This window comes from Pangasianodon hypophthalmus, chromosome 13, assembly GCF_027358585.1.
Source record: "Pangasianodon hypophthalmus isolate fPanHyp1 chromosome 13, fPanHyp1.pri, whole genome shotgun sequence".
In the NCBI taxonomy this organism is placed as follows: Eukaryota; Metazoa; Chordata; class Actinopteri; order Siluriformes; family Pangasiidae; genus Pangasianodon; species Pangasianodon hypophthalmus.
The window spans coordinates 8,036,592-8,055,156 of NC_069722.1; the positions used below are offsets into that span (position 1 = coordinate 8,036,592).

The following is an 18,565-nucleotide window of genomic DNA, read 5'->3' on the forward strand; positions in this document are numbered from 1 at the left end:
TGAAGGTCATAAGAGTTTTACGTTTCACCGTGTGGGATAGGAAAATGCTATTGCAAGCTACATGTGGGAGAACATTTCCAAACGTGGGATGTGCTGCGCTCTTCCTCCTCTGAGCGCATAAATCTCACGACTGTGAGTGCACACATTCAGATACAACTCAAAGCTGTGTCCCAAAATACACAATACACACATGCCTAAATAGTAATGACACTAATGGTGTGGTGACATACTATTTAGTACAGGAGTATGCAGTTTGGAATGCAATACAAGTATTAGTGACTCATGATTGCTCAGTATTACAGAAGTAAAATAACTTATTTGTGCACATGAATGTGACTCACAGTTACTGAATACCAAACAAAAGAGCAAAACCTCCCAACAAACGTGACTCCCATCAGCCAGTTAGCTTTTACTGTGACTGCCTGATCAAGCAGCCTGATCAAGGTGTGATAACTCTTCAAGATCATAAACAGCACATCTGTTGTTCTCTCACTGCCTCTCATTCCTGATTGGTTGCTGCTTCTGCTTCTCACCATGTAGTCTGACTATTTTCATATCTAAAGTAGGGGCGTGTCCATTAGACGTATCTGAGCTGCCATATAATGCATCCATGCAGATTTTCCAAACCCAAAAGCTCAGCTCTGACACACCGCTGACTGTGAATTACTATTACACAATTGTCAGAGAGACTCACAGGAGCTCAGGAACATATTATAATGTTTTCTTCCTTGACACTATAAAAAATCAGAGAACTGCCAAATAGAACCTTATTTTTCCAAGATCTCATCATGGTTGTACTCATGTAATGAGCAAAACCTCAACCTGTATGTAGCTCATATCATTGTGAGGTTTTAAAAACAAAAAAAAAATCACCATCAATTAGCATTGTTTACGAGGCAGCTTTATCTGAGGTATGCATACACTGCTGGTGATGTGGTAGCTAGATGGTTAGGTACCACTTTACTAATGTATATGATAATACAACATGCTCGCATTCTTACAACAAATGTATAACAATCCTCATAACTCAATCTGTGTGATAAGTTATGAAAACTAGGGTTAGGGGTGGTGTTAGTGTTTCTATATTTTCTTATGACTTCAGCCACATTATCCTCACTTTTTAGCCTTTGTACAAATTTTTCATGAGCTATGAGCTAGGAAAAAAATACCAAAAACAGGTCATGACCACAATAAAATGAAATAAAATAAAATAAAAACTAAGTTAAAAATAACAGCATGAATACATGCTAAATTAAATTAAATTAAAGGGTTTTTTTTAAGAATTGAGGGATAATCTTTTCCTATCTTAATTATTTTTAAGCAATATCGCACAAGCAAGAGTGTGGTAATACTGAATATTGGCACAGCTGTGATTTGGCCATAAGCACGAACCTGTAGGCCGAGTGCTGTAGGTAATCACAGCCATGCCGATATTCAGTATAACCACATGATTGTGAGTGTGATATTGCTTTCACACAACAGTTCTATAAACAAGAAACTAATATCAAGGAAGTGACATTTCAGATACAATATGGCCAAATGTTTTTTCTTTGCTAAATAGATCCCGAAGTAGCTACACCCACTTTATAGAACGTCGACTAGCTGACTAGCTAGCTCACATTGATTTGTACTTTCCCGTTAAAGCTGCTTCCAGTGAAATTGGCGTCCCTTCATTCTTTTCATCTTCATCTGACGAGCTTTCATATTTCAAGTCAGAAGTTATATTCCTGAAAAATATCGATTGCCATGTCTGCTGATGATGGCACTAACTCTACTGTAGTAACCATTTCGAACTATGAAGTGGAATTTTATTTGGCGAACACAGACGAGTGGAGTGATACGCACACAGTGAACCGTCCCAGTGCGGCTATACGAAACATAGGCATTCTTGGAATGCTTCTCGTCCAATCAGATTAATGGATCGGAACTAACTGTTGTGTAATGAGGGATAATGCTGACCTTGGATGCATATAAACAAAAGAATGCTGTCACTTTCCTTGGGTTTATATACAAGATTAAAATGTGAAGAGAAGTGTTTATTCAGTTTATAGAAACTGAATCCAGTTGAAGTAGACGCCTCTGGCATTTACACAGCCTATATTAGGGACATGTTGCCATCCTGCCAGGGCCACATGCCAGATCACATGACCCTTCAGCACATCACTAGAGCCTCCATTAGGCAGTAGGCTTCATATTGTCATGACATTAAAGCCATAATAAAGTTAATTAGCCTGGCTTTTAGATTTTGAAATAATGACTGCTGAAAAAGTTGATGAGTTGTCACGACGACCAATTAGAATATCTAATGTAGTTTAGTGTTGGGATTGTGTGAGTGGGGTGTAAACCTCGGAGGATGGCGCTCATGTGGACATGTCACATCACCCACTGGAACTTTGGTTGCCATAGATACTACATCATGTTCTAGAGTTTCAGTGCATTACTTTGGAACTTTAGTTGCCATGGAAGCAGCGGCTCAGATGCTGATGGAGTTTGGAGTTTGGCGGATTCAGTCATTCATGAAAATGTCAGGCAGAGAGCCAAATCCAATCAATTCCTCATGTTCTTTTATTGACTTATTTTTCATGCCATGGAGAGCAGCAGAATATCTCAGAAAAAAAGCTTCCACTGTGTTTTTCTGCCATCAGTGACACGATTCAGTGCCTATGCTAAATCGTTTTAATAAAAAATATATATAATAAAAATTTCAATCTGTATTTATTGTGCCCACTAGTTTGAAAAATTGTCACTTTTACCTGATTTTCACATTTTTACTGTCATGATGTTCAGTGCTGCTTTAATGGGAAAGATGGGAAACCAGAAAACTACTTAACATTCATTTAAACATATATTTAGCAATCTGTGTAAATTTATCCACATACATTTATCCACATACAGAGCTTTTCCCACACAGATTTTTCCTTGCAGTGCATTTTGAGATTTCAGTGTTTTTATGTCAAGGCTTTTAATGCATATTTTTAAAAATAAAATTCCAAAAATATGCACTTTATTTAACACTCTTGGATGTTAGTTTTGGAGCTGTAATAATTACTGCTTTAATTTTATCATGCCAGAAACAATACAAATATTTGTTGAGCTAATATTATTTTCGTAGCAGCCGATAGATGGCGATGTTGTTCATATACAGTTTCAGAAACGGGGGAAAAAACACATCCGGTTCATGTAAAACATCATGGCGGCGCCCTCTGCTGTAAATATGCTGCGGCATTGATTTTTCCTGCCCGTTTTCCGACTAGTCCCGCCTCCTGAGCTGTGACTGGTTCATAGTTCACACACCGCGCGAACGGAGACGCCCCCTTTAAAATTTATATCGCCAATAAACTGTATTTGGGAATGAATATAATTTCATAGGGTAATTTCTCAAATAAGTTGATAAATTTCAGCATAAACGTTATAAAATCCTTTTTAAATCCGGTGTGAGGATTTTGTGGCATAATCCCAAACATCCCGCTGTATGTGTTTTAATTGTTTTGATAAATAAACATTTCTTTTCCAGAAAATTCTCCCCACATTACCACAGAAATAAAACAACAAAGTAAAATAAGGTAAGATATGCTACTAATTGTATTCACAGATATATTTAAATTCTTACCAAAGTCAAGGCTGGCTCTTTCTGTGCGCTCCAGAAAGAAAATTTGTCTCACTTGTTTGTTTGTTTGTTTGTTTGTTTTGCATATATACAAAGAGACTCTGCACAGACATTTCTCATATCTTAAATGTGAATGTGATTTACAGCTTACAGTAAAAATTTCATGTATTATATGATTACACCATTAGAATAAGACTAGAATGAAATTATGTTCCCTGAAGCTAAATATTCCTTGAGTACATTATAATTCAGCAGGATGTGACCATATTTGCATCTTATATGAATAATGCAAAATTTTATATTAAAATTGTTTAATTGTTTCCAAAAAATGAAAAGATACTACAACTTTTAGAACTGTTAAAACTCTTAAAAGGTAATACCAGTGTGTATGAACACTTATATTTTGTTTACTGAGGAAGAAAGATAGAAAGAAAGAAAGAAAGAAAGAAACGAAAAGAAAAGTGGGGACTACAGCACTCTATCAATTATTATTATTATTATTATTATTATTATTATTATTATTATTATTATTATTATTATTTGTTGTTGTTGTTGTTGCTGTTGTCATTGTTGTTGTTTTGTTTTGTTTTGTTTTATTTTATGATATGATGATGGTTATCAACTACTATTATAGTTGCTGTAGTTATATTATTTAGTTAATACAGTTCAAAACCTCAATAACTGGCCACTTGCCACATTGGCAGGAATTTGTTCACTGACTTTAAAGAAAGAAGTATAAACAGTGTAAATTTAAATCTAACTCATTTTAATAAAACTGGGAAAATTCTGTTTAACTGTATATCATTGATTGATAAAATGGTAATTAAATAAAATGGTACATATCTGGCTCATGTGCAAATATAATTGAATCATAAACTTACTAAATAATAAATAATAATGAATAAAATAAACGACAAGGAACAATGATAGACAAATAATAAGTAAATAAATAAATAAACAAACAAATAAATAAATTTGTGCTGTGATCATATGGAAATGTGGTTTTAATTGTTGTTGTTGATGGGTGTTTTTGTTTTTGTTGTTTGTTTGTTTGTTTGTTGGCCTGAGAAGCCATGCTGTGTCCCCATCCATTCTTCAGCTTTACTCACGCGCACTCACGCTCTGGCTGGATGCGCGCGGAGGGGGCGGAGTCTCGGTGACTTCACTAGAACTCCCAGGCAATCCTAGCGCAGGAGGCGGGGTGAGTCGGAGTACGGGTGGGGGAAACATTGCCGGCGTGCTAGCAGATGAGAACATGACCGACTCTGCGAATGGACCGACAGCAGAACCGGAGCACGCGCTCAGGCGGCCTCAGTTCGGTACCCGCTTTCTCACAGACCCGCGGGAAGTGTTTCAGCACAACGCCTGGTACGTGAAAGACCGTGTGGGAGGAATGTCACTAGCTGCCGTGAACACACTTACAGTGCTTTAGCTCTCTTTTTACACACGTTTCCTTATTATTAACCTTTATAAATATGCCTAGTGTTGGGTGTGTTTTAAAATGAATCATTTCCGACATTTTGTTTTTTTTTTTATGAAAAAAGCTTTAAAGTTAGATTATGCGTTCAATTATGTATCAAGTCAACGTTCAGATATCTACATCGAAAAATGCGCACTACACTACAGCACTAAAGAGTACGCAAGTTCCCATGGTTACTATAAGCAGCGTACCACTTTTACATACTGTTTAGAGCTGTAGTAAAGTGTTTAATGTTGTAGTACGCTGTTTAGAGCTGTAGTAAAGTGTGTAATGTTGTAGTATGCTGTTTATAGCTGTAGTAAAGTGTTTAATGTTGTAGTACTCTGTTTATAGCTGTAGTACTCTGTTTAGAGCTGTAGTACGCTGTTTAGTGTTGTACTAAGCTGTTTAGAGCTGTAGTAAAGTGTTTAGAGCTGTAGTAAAGTGTTTAATGTTGTAGTACTCTGTTTAGAGCTGTAGTACGCTGTTTAGAGCTGTAGTACGCTGTTTAGAGCTGTAGTACGCTGTTTAGTGTTGTACTAAGCTGTTTAGTGTTGTACTAAGCTGTTTAGTGCAGAAGTACTCTGTTTAGCGTTGTAGTACTCTGTTTAGCGTAGTAGTACGCTGTTTAGAGCTGTAGTACTCTGTTTAGCGTAGTAGTACGCTGTTTAGAGCTGTAGTACTCTGTTTAGCGTAGTAGTACGCTGTTTAGAGCTGTAGTACGCTGTGTAGAGCTGTAGTAAAGTGTTTAATGCTGTAGTACGCTGTTTAGTGCTGTGGTACGCTGTTTAGAGCTGTAGTACGCTGTTTAGAGCTGTAGTAAAGTGTTTAATGCTGTAGTACGCTGTTTAGTGCTGTAGTACTCTGTTTAGAGCTGTAGTACGCTGTTTAGAGCTGTAGTAAAGTGTTTAATGCTGTAGTACGCTGTTTAGTGCTGTAGTACTCTGTTTAGAGCTGTAGTATGCTGTTTATAGCTGTAGTAAAGTGTTTAATGTTGTAGTACTCTGTTTAGAGCTGTAGTACTCTGTTTAATGCTGTAGTAAAGTGTTTAATGTTGTAGTACGCTGTTTAGAGCTGTAGTACTCTGTTTAATGCTGTAGTAAAGTGTTTAATGTTGTAGTACGCTGTTTAGAGCTGTAGTAAAGTGTTTAATGCTGTAGTAAAGTGTTATATGTTGTAGTACTCTGTTTAGAGCTGTAGTAAAGTGTGTACTGTTGTAGTACGCTGTTTAGAGCTGTAGTAAAGTGTTTAATGTTGTAGTACTCTGTTTAGAGCTGTAGTACGCTGTTTAGAGCTGTAGTACGCTGTTTAGTGTTGTACTAAGCTTTTTAGCGCAGTAGTACGCTGTTTAGCGCAGTAGTACGCTGTTTAGCGCTGTAGTACGCTGTTTAGTGCTGTAGTACGCTGTTTAGTGCTGTAGTACGCTGTTTAGTGTTGTACTAAGCTGTTTAGTGCAGTAGTACTCTGTTTAGAGCTGTAGTACGCTGTTTAGAGCTGTAGTACGCTGTTTAGAGCTGTAGTACTCTGTTTAGAGCTGTAGTACGCTGTTTATAGCTGTAGTAAAGTGTTTAATGCTGTGGTACGCTGTTTAGTGCTGTGGTACGCTGTTTAGAGCTGTAGTACGCTGTTTATAGCTGTAGTAAAGTGTTTAATGCTGTAGTACGCTGTTTAGTGCTGTAGTACTCTGTTTAGAGCTGTAGTATGCTGTTTATAGCTGTAGTAAAGTGTTTAATGTTGTAGTACGCTGTTTAGTGCTGTAGTAAAGTGTTTAGTGCTGTAGTACTCTGTTTAGTGCTGTAGTAAAGTGTTATATGTTGTAGTACTCTGTTTAGAGCTGTAGTAAAGTGTGTAATGTTGTAGTACGCTGTTTAGAGCTGTAGTAAAGTGTTTAATGTTGTAGTACTCTGTTTAGAGCTGTAGTACTCTGTTTAGAGCTGTAGTACGCTGTTTAGTGTTGTACTAAGCTGTTTAGTGTTGTACTAAGCTGTTTAGTGTTGTACTAAGCTGTTTAGTGTTGTACTAAGCTGTTTAGTGCAGTAGTACTCTGTTTAGCGTAGTAGTACGCTGTTTAGAGCTGTAGTACGCTGTTTAGAGCTGTAGTACGCTGTTTATAGCTGTAGTACGCTGTTTATAGCTGTAGTAAAGTGTTTAATGCTGTAGTACACTGTTTAGTGCTGTAGTACTCTGTTTAGAGCTGTAGTATGCTGTTTATAGCTGTAGTAAAGTGTTTAATGTTGTAGTACGCTGTTTAGAGCTGTAGTAAAGTGTTTAATGTTGTAGTACGCTGTTTAGTGCTGTAGTAAAGTGTTTAGTGCTGTAGTACGCTGTTTAGAGCTGTAGTACGCTGTTAATGCTGTAGTACGCTGTTTAGAGCTGTAGTACGCTGTTTAGAGCTGTAGTACGCTGTTTAGAGCTGTAGTACGCTGTTTAGAGCTGTAGTACGCTGTTTAGAGCTGTAGTAAAGTGTTTAGAGCTGTAGTAAAGTGTTTAGAGCTGTAATACGCTGTTTAGAGCTGTAGTAAAGTGTTTAATGCTGTAGTACGCTGTTTAGTGGTGTAGTAAGCTGTTAATGCTGTGGTACGCTGTTTGGAGCTGTAGTAAAATGTTTAGTGCTGTAGTACTCTATTTAGAGCAGTAGTAAAGTGTTTAGTGCTGTAGTACGCTGTTTAGAGCTGTAGTAAAGTGTTTAATGCTGTAGTACTCTGTTTAGAGCTGTAGTACGCTGTTTAGAGCTGTAGTACTCTGTTTAGTGCTGTAGTACGCTGTTTAGAGCTGTAGTACGCTGTTTAGAGCTGTAGTACTCTGTTTAGAGCTGTAGTACTCTGTTTAGAGCTGTAGTACTCTGTTTAGAGCTGTAGTACGCTGTTTAGAGCTGTAGTAAAATGTTTAGAGCTGTAGTACTCTGTTTAGAGCTGTAGTACTCTGTTTAGAGCTGTAGTACGCTGTTTAGAGCTGTAGTACGCTGTTTAGAGCTGTAGTACGCTGTTTAGAGCTGTAGTACTCTGTTTAGAGCTGTAGTACGCTGTTTAGAGCTGTAGTACGCTGTTTAGAGCTGTAGTACGCTGTTTAGAGCTGTAGTACTCTGTTTAGAGCTGTAGTACTCTGTTTAGAGCTGTAGTACGCTGTTTAGAGCTGTAGTAAAATGTTTAGAGCTGTAGTACTCTGTTTAGAGCTGTAGTACTCTGTTTAGAGCTGTAGTACGCTGTTTAGAGCTGTAGTACGCTGTTTAGAGCTGTAGTACGCTGTTTAGAGCTGTAGTACGCTGTTTAGAGCTGTAGTACGCTGTTTAGAGCTGTAGTACTCTGTTTAGAGCTGTAGTACTCTGTTTAGAGCTGTAGTACGCTGTTTAGAGCTGTAGTACGCTGTTTAGAGCTGTAGTACGCTGTTTAGGATGCAGTGACTGGAACACGTGATTGCTACATCATCATTTACCCATTCTGCCTGAAATACAGTTATTTATATGCAGTTGTTTATATATTTATATTTATAACTATTGATTTATTTATTTATTTTGGTTCTCATGGTATGCTTGGTCAAAAAGGTTGATTTTCTATAACAGCAGCCCTGACAGTAGTTCCAGCCATAATTCAAATCACAGGGTGCTCATTTCAATAATAATAATAATAATAATAATAATAATAATAAGTGTAACAACTTACACAGGGACTTGCAAGTGTTTAATTGTTGATATGGTGAAGTTTTATGTGAAGGAGACATTTATTTAGCATTTTTGGAAGGAGTCTCCAGTGCCAGTTCTTTATAACAGTCAGAGGAAAAGCTGAAAAAAGTTTTCCATTACAGAATGAATGGCTTTGCATGTTTTTTTTTTTTTCTTTCTTTTTTCTTTTCAGTAACATAACAAGCTCGTGTTAATTTTTTTACTTCACCTTAACCTTATGTTAAGGTTTTTATTTATTATTATTATTAACTTCAACAGAAAGAAGTGAAGGAATGACTGTTTTTAGCGATTATAATTGAAACGATACTGTATAACAGGAACTCGCTTGTTTTCAAGATATTCTACAACATTATGCATAACTATAAATGGGTAAAAAGTACGCTGTGTTGTTAAATAAATATTAAAAATATTGGCATTGGTAAACTGCTCTAGTATAAGAGGAAGAAAACACTTTGGGACATGTTATTGGAAAACAATCTTCGGAGTGGTAACACACTACCCCGTTGTTGATTATCATCCTGTAACACTGTGCATGGAAAAGAGGACTATACACCTAGGTGGACCAACCAGTGAGGTTTGTCCAGTGGAGGGCTGTTAGTGTACTTGGTGATTTAAAATCCTAACAGCGATGTGATGCTTGATACACTCATTCTAGCCTGTATGGCCTGTATGGTATTTGGACCTAATAGTCTAGCAACCCAATGTATTTTCTATTACATTATTATATTTCATAAATACTTCCATCAAGTATAGTCGTTTATATTTAGATTAGGTAGTCATTTATTTGAATTTCTGTAAAAACTCACATTAGAACAGTGACTGGGGTGAAACAGAGCTGGTTAATGAGGGCAGTGTGTTTTCTGTTTTGTGCTGATGTGTAGGGATAATGTGCAGTGGTCCGAAGAGCAGGAAAATGCAGCCCGGAGAAAAGTGCAGGAGAACAGCGAGCCTCTTGCAGCAGAGAAACAAGGTGTGTGTGTGTGTGTGTGTGTGTGTGTGTGTGTGTGTGTTTGTGTGTGTGCATGTGTGCATGTGTGCATCTCACTTTTAATCACTAATCACAGTGACATTAAATTGTCTTGTTGTGAACAATATGTTGGGTGTTAAAGTTACCTTAAATATTTTTTTTTTTTTTTTTTTTTTTTGGGAAAGCTGGATTTAATGATGAGAGTAAAAGTGCAGGCACTGCTATGTCTATATGTTTCTTTTTTTGTGTGTAACCACAACAAGTATTTTATTATTTAATACTAATATATAATATAGAAATTATATAGAAATGTTCAGAACTTTTTTCTTTTTCTAAAACTCTGGAGCTATTAATTTCCAATTTTCCAATTTCAAAAGTAATTCCACACTTACATCATAATTTTGAACACATTTACATATATGACTTCTGACAGGAAAAATAACTCCATATATTTCAGCCAAAATCTTCAAAATTGAAATTGTGTGATTTTGGGATGAAGGCTAGTGATTGTGTAAACACCACAACACTGTTGATTGTTTGATTCGGATTGGTCAGAAGGTGTTGATTAATTTTCTCAAACAGCAGCTCCGGCTGCAAGGTTTATATTAATACGCTAATGAACACAAGGAGTTGTATGGTGGACACTCCACAGTAAACAGATTTAAAAACGTTTAATTGTTGATATGGTGAGGTTTTCTGTGAGGACGTATTTTTTATTTTTGGAAGGAGATTGTTGCTTTGTATCGATCAGAGGTAAAGCTATTTCTTTAAAGCTCAGACATGGGAACATTTTCAGGAAGGAGGGCTTTGTAGTTCTAGCTGTTATAATGTAAGTGATACTAGAAACTAACTTATTTTGCAGACATTGCACAACATTTAATGTAACTATAAATTGGGGAAAAAATACAGATTTGTGATTTTTTTTTTTTTTTTTTTTTCAACCATTTTATCATAGTTACATATAATCACTTTTGACAGCGAAATAACTCCATAATAATGTAGAACCAGTTTTGTTGTTTCATTGTGTTTTTTTTTTTTTTTTTTTTTTAAATCCTGCATAATATTTGTACCAGGATATGTGTGTATGTTGGTTTATACACCTTTCATGAGAGTTATTCCCTTTGTTTAAACAGATGATTTTGAGAATAGAGCTAATGAGTACTGGAACGACTTCTATGCCATCCATGAGAACCGCTTCTTTAAGGACCGCCACTGGCTCTTCACTGAGTTCCCTGAGCTCGGCCCTCAGCATTCCCGGAGTCCAGGAGAAGGAACAACGTCAGATGAGGAGCTCATCCACATTACAGAAAAGCTGGAGCTGAATGGTGAAGAGACGCATGCGCCTGTCACAGAAGAAGCAGCAGTGTTTCCTGGAGCCTCAGCCTCTTACCGCATTCTGGAGGTCAGTCAGATGATATATGTGTGATATGCATGTGAGCATACTGTTGATAAATGTGTGCAGGCATATCAGGGTGTGTGTGAGATGATCTGTTAGTCTTTCTATAATTAAACGTATATGTGTTTTGCCTTAGGTAGGCTGTGGAGTTGGCAATACAGTCTTCCCAATTCTGAAGACAAACAAGTAAGGCATTAGAATAACACTACACACCATTAAAGGAACATTCTGGTGCATGTAATCTATTCTCTAACCATGACTTCTGTAGTGTGCGTATGATTTACCACAATTTCAAATATGATTTCTGTACTGAGAAAACCTGAAATAAGAAATACTATTTACCTGAAATTCACTTTAAATGCAAGTTTAAGGGCAGTTGTTGAGGTGGCAGACAACTGCCCCCAAATATTTTCTGCTTTATTTTCTTCTTGTCTGTAGTAACCACACATTAGGTTGGAAGATACTAGAGTATTCCTTTAATAGATATTTTATTTCATAATAGGTATATTCACAAATATACACATTGTCATGTTTCTTTTTTCTTTTGAAACATGGACACATTGAACTCATTGTCTTTTTTTTTTTTTTTTTTTTTTTTTTTTTTTGGGAAATCCAGTGATCCAGGCCTTTTTGTGTACTGCTGCGATTTCTCCAGCACAGCTATTGACCTCGTCAAGGTAAGAGAGACAATCACTAAATTGCATTCTTTTTCAGGCAGACAAACAAAGTAGAAGTACAAAGGCTTTTTGTAAATTTTTTATTTTAAAAGCCTAAAACATTCTTTACACACACACACACACACACACACACACACACACACATATATATATATATATATATATTTATATATATTTATATATATAAAATGGAAAAAAAATACATATATATATATATACACACACACACACATACATACATACACACACACACATATATATATATATATATAATTTTTTTTTTTTTTTTCCATTTTGAAATAAATAAAAAACAACAAATAAATGCATTGTGCATGAACCAATCTGTGAAGTTTGCTTCTAATGTAGGTAACAAGTAAGGGAAGTTTAAAGCCTAACGTAATTTACATTTCAGTTGTAATTTACATTTCAGCCAAACTGTTCCTTTCACCACCCAGGGGTTCCCATTTTGGGCAAATGACCCCCAATTAATTTTTTTTTTTTTTTTAATTTACAATATATGACTACTGTAACATTTCAACAATTTATTATGTAAGTAACATGCACATGAAAGTGAGTAAAAAACTCACATTCTTTGCACTGACTTAACAGTCTAGTGGGTAATATTGTGATGTTATAGAAAAACAATCCATGCGTCCTGACACGAAGCACAGAAGCCTGGTTTATATTTAATAGGATGCATGAAATATCTTATGTATATGTGGAACATGTAAAAAATCAGCACTCAGTAAAATCAGCACTCAGTGGACAGCACATTCCAGTCCGTCAGGTTTTCAAGTTGAACTATACAATTTTTAGTGATTTTATGCTTTCTTTCTCTCTTAAAACTTTCTGCTGTTCTCGTGATTGTTGTCATGAGCTGCATTTTGAATTGAACCTTACATTCAAAAGTATTTACTGTTCTAGAAAATCCAGAAGACTGACATGCAAAACAGAGCTTTTGGAAGAATTACAGGCGACATGAGAGGTTTTTAATATTCAAACACTAACTGTAACAGGTAAACAGGTTAGTTTAGAGTGTTAGAACTCAATAACAGTCCAAAATAGTGCCTAAGTATGCAATTAGAGACACAAAGCTGGTTTGTATAGTGGAGGTAGATGGACAGGGAAATTTATCCATTTTAGTGCTGAACTAGTGCTAGTGCAGTGTGTCAGGGTTGTGAAAAGACTAAAATAACATGCATCCTGTTAATTTAAATGTGGCTTTTCTGAATGTGACTCCCAGTAACATTTCAATATAATAATATTTATTTGCGATTGGTGGGTTTTTGTATCTATTTTTATCAATCGATTGACAGACTGATTCATTAACTTTGCAGTCTAATCCGGAGTACAACCCATCTCGATGTCACGCCTTCGTCCATGACCTGAGTGATGTCACAGCTGCTTATCCAATGCCAGAGCAGAGCCTCGATGTCATTGTTCTCATATTCGTCCTCTCCGCTCTCCACCCTGAAAAGTGAGTGAGTTGATGTCTAGGGGAGATTAGTTTTAGTGCGTGTCATCTGTCCCTAGCCTCGGGTGTGCATGTAATCAACTCCAGAATTATTGGCACCCTTCATGAAAATGATTGCCTAAGATTTTTCATCATTTTTCATAATTTAAGATTTTTCATTAAGCTACTAAAGTTTCCTTTGTCAAAACTCATTCTCTAAGAACCACTTTTCATATTATGTTAAGTTAAAACTAAAATAAATTATAGTTAAACTGTTGTTCTTGTATGCGTTTGCTTAATTTAATGAAGCGTGATGAAAACATATTAAACATTCCAATTAATCATAAAGTTCAATTTCATGTAAGATGCTAATAGTATCATAATCTTACTATTAATAATTATTAATTATATAGAAATAAAATATAAAAATATGAATTATTTTTATTTAATTATAAGATTATTAATGTCACCTTTTAATTAATTGACACCTCCCCTCCCCCTTTCTCTCTGTCAGGATGCAAAGCTCGATCAGCAAGCTGGCCAGTTTGCTCAAACCTGGAGGAGTTCTGTTACTGCGGGACTATGGACGTTACGACATGGCCCAGCTTCGTTTTAAAAAGGGTCGGAGCTTTAAAATGCCTCTAAGTGCATGTGTCATTTTGCGCTGTTTTTTCGTCAGGATGTAGTTCAAGGTTTAAGTTGTGTGTTTTCATATTTTAGGAAGATGTTTATCCGAAAATTTCTATGTCAGAGGAGACGGAACGCGAGTCTATTTTTTCACGCAAGGTAAAGAGCCTTACACACAAAACAAACACACACACACACACACACACACACAGATTGCTAAGCTGTACATTGGTCCAGTTGCCCAGATAACACTGCAGACATATTCCTAGTACTGTACGATGATTGTGAGTGTGGTTGTATAGTCCAGCTTAACCTGAAACAAAACAGCCCTGGACCTGGAAACTTTAATGAAAATGGTAAAGGTGCTCACGACCATGCCAAGGCTCACTCTGAGTTTACCAGAAGCATAGCTATAGCACAGTTTAGCAACATGTTGTTGTGACTCAAAAGGTTTCATTAGTGCAGGACTAAAGTAGTACTACAGTACTATACAGTGGGGTCCAAAAGTCTGAGACCACACTGAAAATCAGTGATTTTTTTTTTTTCTTTTTCATTTAAAATTGGAAATAAACAGAAGATTTTAGAATGTTGAAATATTAAGTAAGTAAAAAATAAATAAATAAATGTTCAATATCTTGGATATTTAATATTCAAGATTCTGCACTATTAGTGCATTTTTTATTATTAAATATCCTATTTAAATGTAAGCAAGTTTGTGTAAAATCTGTGTAAAATATTATGGTTACATCAGTGGTGCTGAACTTAATACTGCTCCTCGCTAGTTGATATCACCCAAGAAAAATTGAAAGTCCAACTGAGACACGCCTCTGTTTTAGGGAAACTCCCACACAATTGCATGAGGATCACTTAAGTTCGTAGTTACTCCTCAGGTCTAAACAACGATGCGCGCAATTTCTGTATTAACTCCTCACTATATGCATAAGTGAACTCTGAATATGGCCTGTAGAGAAATGCAACCACTTTGTTGTTGTTTGCTGTGATTGATGAACTCAGTAGGTGCACCTTTCTTATGCACAAGGTATTTTCAACCCTGTTCTTTTATATGGACACAGCTGATCCGAGACTAATGCAAAGTGATGCTATCCTGATTACGTCAATAGGTGGCGCATCCATTACAGCTTCCACAAACTTGTTTGTAATGTCTTTGTCAGTGGCTGCCTTTTTTTCCAAATTAATTGCTGCTATATTACTTGAGTATGTTAGAAAGCAAGGGTGCCATCATTTAAAATGATATATGTAAGTTGATAGTGTTACCTGAAACGACAGTTTGAAACCTGCATTCTGTGAAACATGGTAACTTGCACTTCCTACTCGCTTTTACTCCTTTGTCTGTTTCTTTTCCTTCCCCCTGTTTTTACAGAAGAGCTACACGATCTATTCTGTGGAGCCGGTCTGGAGAAGGTGCAGAATTTAGTGGACAGGAGGCTGCAGGTGAACAGAGGGAAACAGCTGACCATGTACAGAGTCTGGGTGCAGTGTAAATACCGCAAAAACACGAAGCCTCTGCAACCTGCGGCACGGGACTGAGACAAGAAAGCAAGGAAATCCACTGAACTGGATCAGACACTGAACCTCTGATGATTTGGAAATTAGAACCATAAAAACTGAATATGTGGTTGGAAGGCGACGGGTCCTCTCAGTGGCAGTAGAAGAAAGTGGATGGGGAACTTTAAATCCTATCATTCCTTACTGCCCACGTGAACATGCTTTTAACATGCTTTTAAATGCTTTTAAACATTTATATTGTAAAAATAAAATGGGGCATGGTTTTCATAAATACCACTTTTGTCTTTTGTCTTCATTTTAGTCTAATTTGAGAAAGTGAAGTGTCTATGGAGATTTAAAAAAAAAAAATGGAATACGGCAAACTATTGCATGTTAATATTCATATTTAAAAGCCCAAATGTTGCTGGTGTGAGATCCTGCGTTGTTGCTGAAACGTTTCCCCACACTCAAACTCTACTAGAGCACATCTGAACCACATGAGTGTTCCATCTACTCTCCTGGAGACTCGGAGACTGCATAAATAATTATCAGGTCCCAGTTAAACTCCTGTTGTTTTGAAATTAGCTACACATTTGCATGACTGCATGAAATCAAACTTTTTCTGGATTGTTATTTTGGCATTGCATAATTCCATCTTCTCATACACATTTAAAATCATGCAAGTATTGACAATTCTTGACAGCACAGATGTAACACTCATGGAACATGTTTGGGTGGGGGAGTGTGGCCCCAAACCATGCCAGAAGAATGCTCCTGACATAACAGAGGCATCAGTTTCGTCTTTAATTTGTCACTCGTCTTTACAGTGCAGTAGGAAACTTTTTTTACGCCATTAGGTGATTAAAAAAATAACTTGTGAGAAAAGTTGTTACACAGGTTGAGCCTCTACACTGGCATAAAAGATGGTCTCATGCTTACACCTACAGTAAGATGGTATGAAAAGATTAAAGTTAGGGTTAGACAGCAGGCGAACCTTTCCTTACAACTTCATTCGTATGAAATGTAACGAAATCCAATCACTTTGCCCTCTTTCATTAAAGTGCATACAGATTTCACATGAGATCAGTTTCCGGACGAGTTCAGATATGCTGTTTTTTTGGTCATATATGGGAAATGTGTACCCATTGCCAGGTCATTGTTCCATTTTTCAACTCTCCAGGTCGAGTGAGTCTACACCCACTGTAGCCTCATATTCCTCAAATTCCTCTCAGCAGATAGTAGCAGAACCCGATCTGGTCTTCTTCTGTTGTAGCCAATCCACCTACAAGCTCAACAAGTTGTGCATTCTGTTACGATTTTCTGCTCAACATGGTTGGAAAGAGTTGTTTTATTGAGTTACTCCACACATCCTATCAGACTGAACCACTCTGGCCATCCTCTTCTGACCTCTCATCAACAAGGCGATTCTGCCTGCAGAACTGTCACTCACTTGATTTTTTTTTTTCCCACCCTCTTCTGTGTAAACTCTGGAGATTGTTGTGCATGAAAATAATCCTAGAAGATAAGCAGTTTCTGAAATACTCATTTTCAAAATTTACATTTTTGAGGTAGTATAGTAAGCTGCATATATGTGTGACACTTGCAGGAATATCTGATGCAAATTTGTGTTATTTGTGTTGTATTATTTCGTATTGAGCATTAACAGAACAGCTGTAGACTGATATGCTCCAGGTTTAATCAGTGAATGGACAAAGAGCTCAAATTTATCTGATCAGCAAGAAAGAGGGGATGAAAGGGTTTTTTCTTTTTAGGTTAGAAATAGGGTCTGTTGTCTTTACCAAATATGCGAGTGTTCAAGTGCTTCCTTAAATAAGAAACGGTACCAGTGGAAATGTCTAGGTTTATACATTTGAAGAAATGTCAGCAACAATTGCTGTTTGTAATACTCCTGCATTCCTTGTAGTTATTCATATTCATTATTCATATCCATGTTACATTATTACCATTATTAGTACATATTACTAGTATATTCTGTGTCAGAAATGTATCGCTTGTGTATTGACTTGCTGCTTTGTGACTTATGTTTGTAGCATTTATTCAAAGCCAAAGATTCGTTTGATTTGTTTTCTACATCAGAAATTTCATTACTGCAATTAGACAATCAGTAGGAGAGATACTGCTGTGCTTATGAAGATAATCAGGACTGATGTTTATACAATCTGAACTACTAATCCCATTTTAGACAGAATTCTAAACATCTTCATCCAGAATTCTTGCATTTTAGGATAAATTATATAACTAGGATGCTTTATTGTGTATAATTGTGCCTTTGTCTGCTCTTCCTACAACTATATGGACAGAACTGTGCATCACTTGGATAAAAGGAATATTTTTAAAATGAAATGCCACACAACATGTTATCTACAACTATCTGAACTTTCACATTATGTGCCATTTCTCCAGTTCCTCTGAGTAGACTGAGATCCTGGGGTGGCTCAAATCCCATCAAGGCCTTTGTTAGAGTTGATAACATCACACTTCAACCAGCCCAATTTGTGAAGAGCAGGAGAGAAACAACTTCAGCTTTACAACTTTGAGCACTCTGTTGATTAGCTAGTTGGAGCTTGGTGTCATCATGGTTTCACAGACATTCACAGATTTTAACATGGCTTACTAAAAAAGGTCAAAAATGAAAACAGAATATTTAAAGATGAATGGACAATTATTTTCGGCTTCAAGTTCAAAACCGATGTGTCTCATCTATAAGTCAATAAGTTGATGTCTTATTTATAGTGATGAACTAATTACTAATGAATTAATCACTAAATGTTAAAAGGCGAAAGGTGTTGTCACCATGACTTTTGTACACAAAGAATTTTATGTAAATTGCCCTCACAAATTTCACTTCAAAATCCCTGTTTTAGAGAAGTTTTAAAGGTGCATGGGTGGCTCTTAAGGTCCAGTTATGTACCTTACATTATTTATTAAATTTCCAGGTGAAAGATGCATACTAAAGGTACATGAGATGTACCCTTGATGATATCTCCTCAACAATTAAAAGTACAGTTTTGGTACCTTTATTTCTGAGAGTGTAAGGTTAATCTAAGCCTTTTCTTTAAATACTGACAGTTAATTAAGGTATCTTTTATAGAAAAACAAACATTTAACGGAACGTATGGAATGTAGAAACGGGGCGTGGCCGAATGCCCGAAAATCTTGCACAATCTCACGAG

The 18,565-nt window shown here is 36.4% G+C and overlaps 1 protein-coding gene across 1 annotated transcript; it reads left to right on the forward strand.

Moving 5' to 3' along the window:
• Nucleotides 1–4,778: 4,778 nt before the first annotated feature.
• On the forward strand, nt 4,779–15,668 carry mettl2a (methyltransferase 2A, methylcytidine). Its single transcript, XM_034310185.2, has 9 exons — nt 4,779–4,975; nt 9,627–9,715; nt 10,846–11,114; nt 11,245–11,294; nt 11,725–11,785; nt 13,123–13,262; nt 13,753–13,859; nt 13,959–14,024; nt 15,247–15,668. The coding sequence occupies exons 1-9, from the start codon at nt 4,863–4,865 to the stop codon at nt 15,411–15,413; spliced, it is 1,062 nt and encodes a 353-aa protein (XP_034166076.2). The 5' UTR covers nt 4,779–4,862; the 3' UTR covers nt 15,414–15,668.
• Nucleotides 15,669–18,565: the final 2,897 nt, after the last annotated feature.

Coding starts and splice junctions, on each gene's coding strand:
- mettl2a (XM_034310185.2), top strand. CDS start 4,863: ATGACCGACTCTGCGAATGGACCGACAGCAGAACCGGAGCACGCGCTC. Junction 13,263..13,752: donor TCCGCTCTCCACCCTGAAAA/GTGAGTGAGTTG, acceptor TCTCTCTGTCAG/GATGCAAAGCTCGATCAGCA. Junction 13,860..13,958: donor CCAGCTTCGTTTTAAAAAGG/GTCGGAGCTTTA, acceptor TTCATATTTTAG/GAAGATGTTTATCCGAAAAT.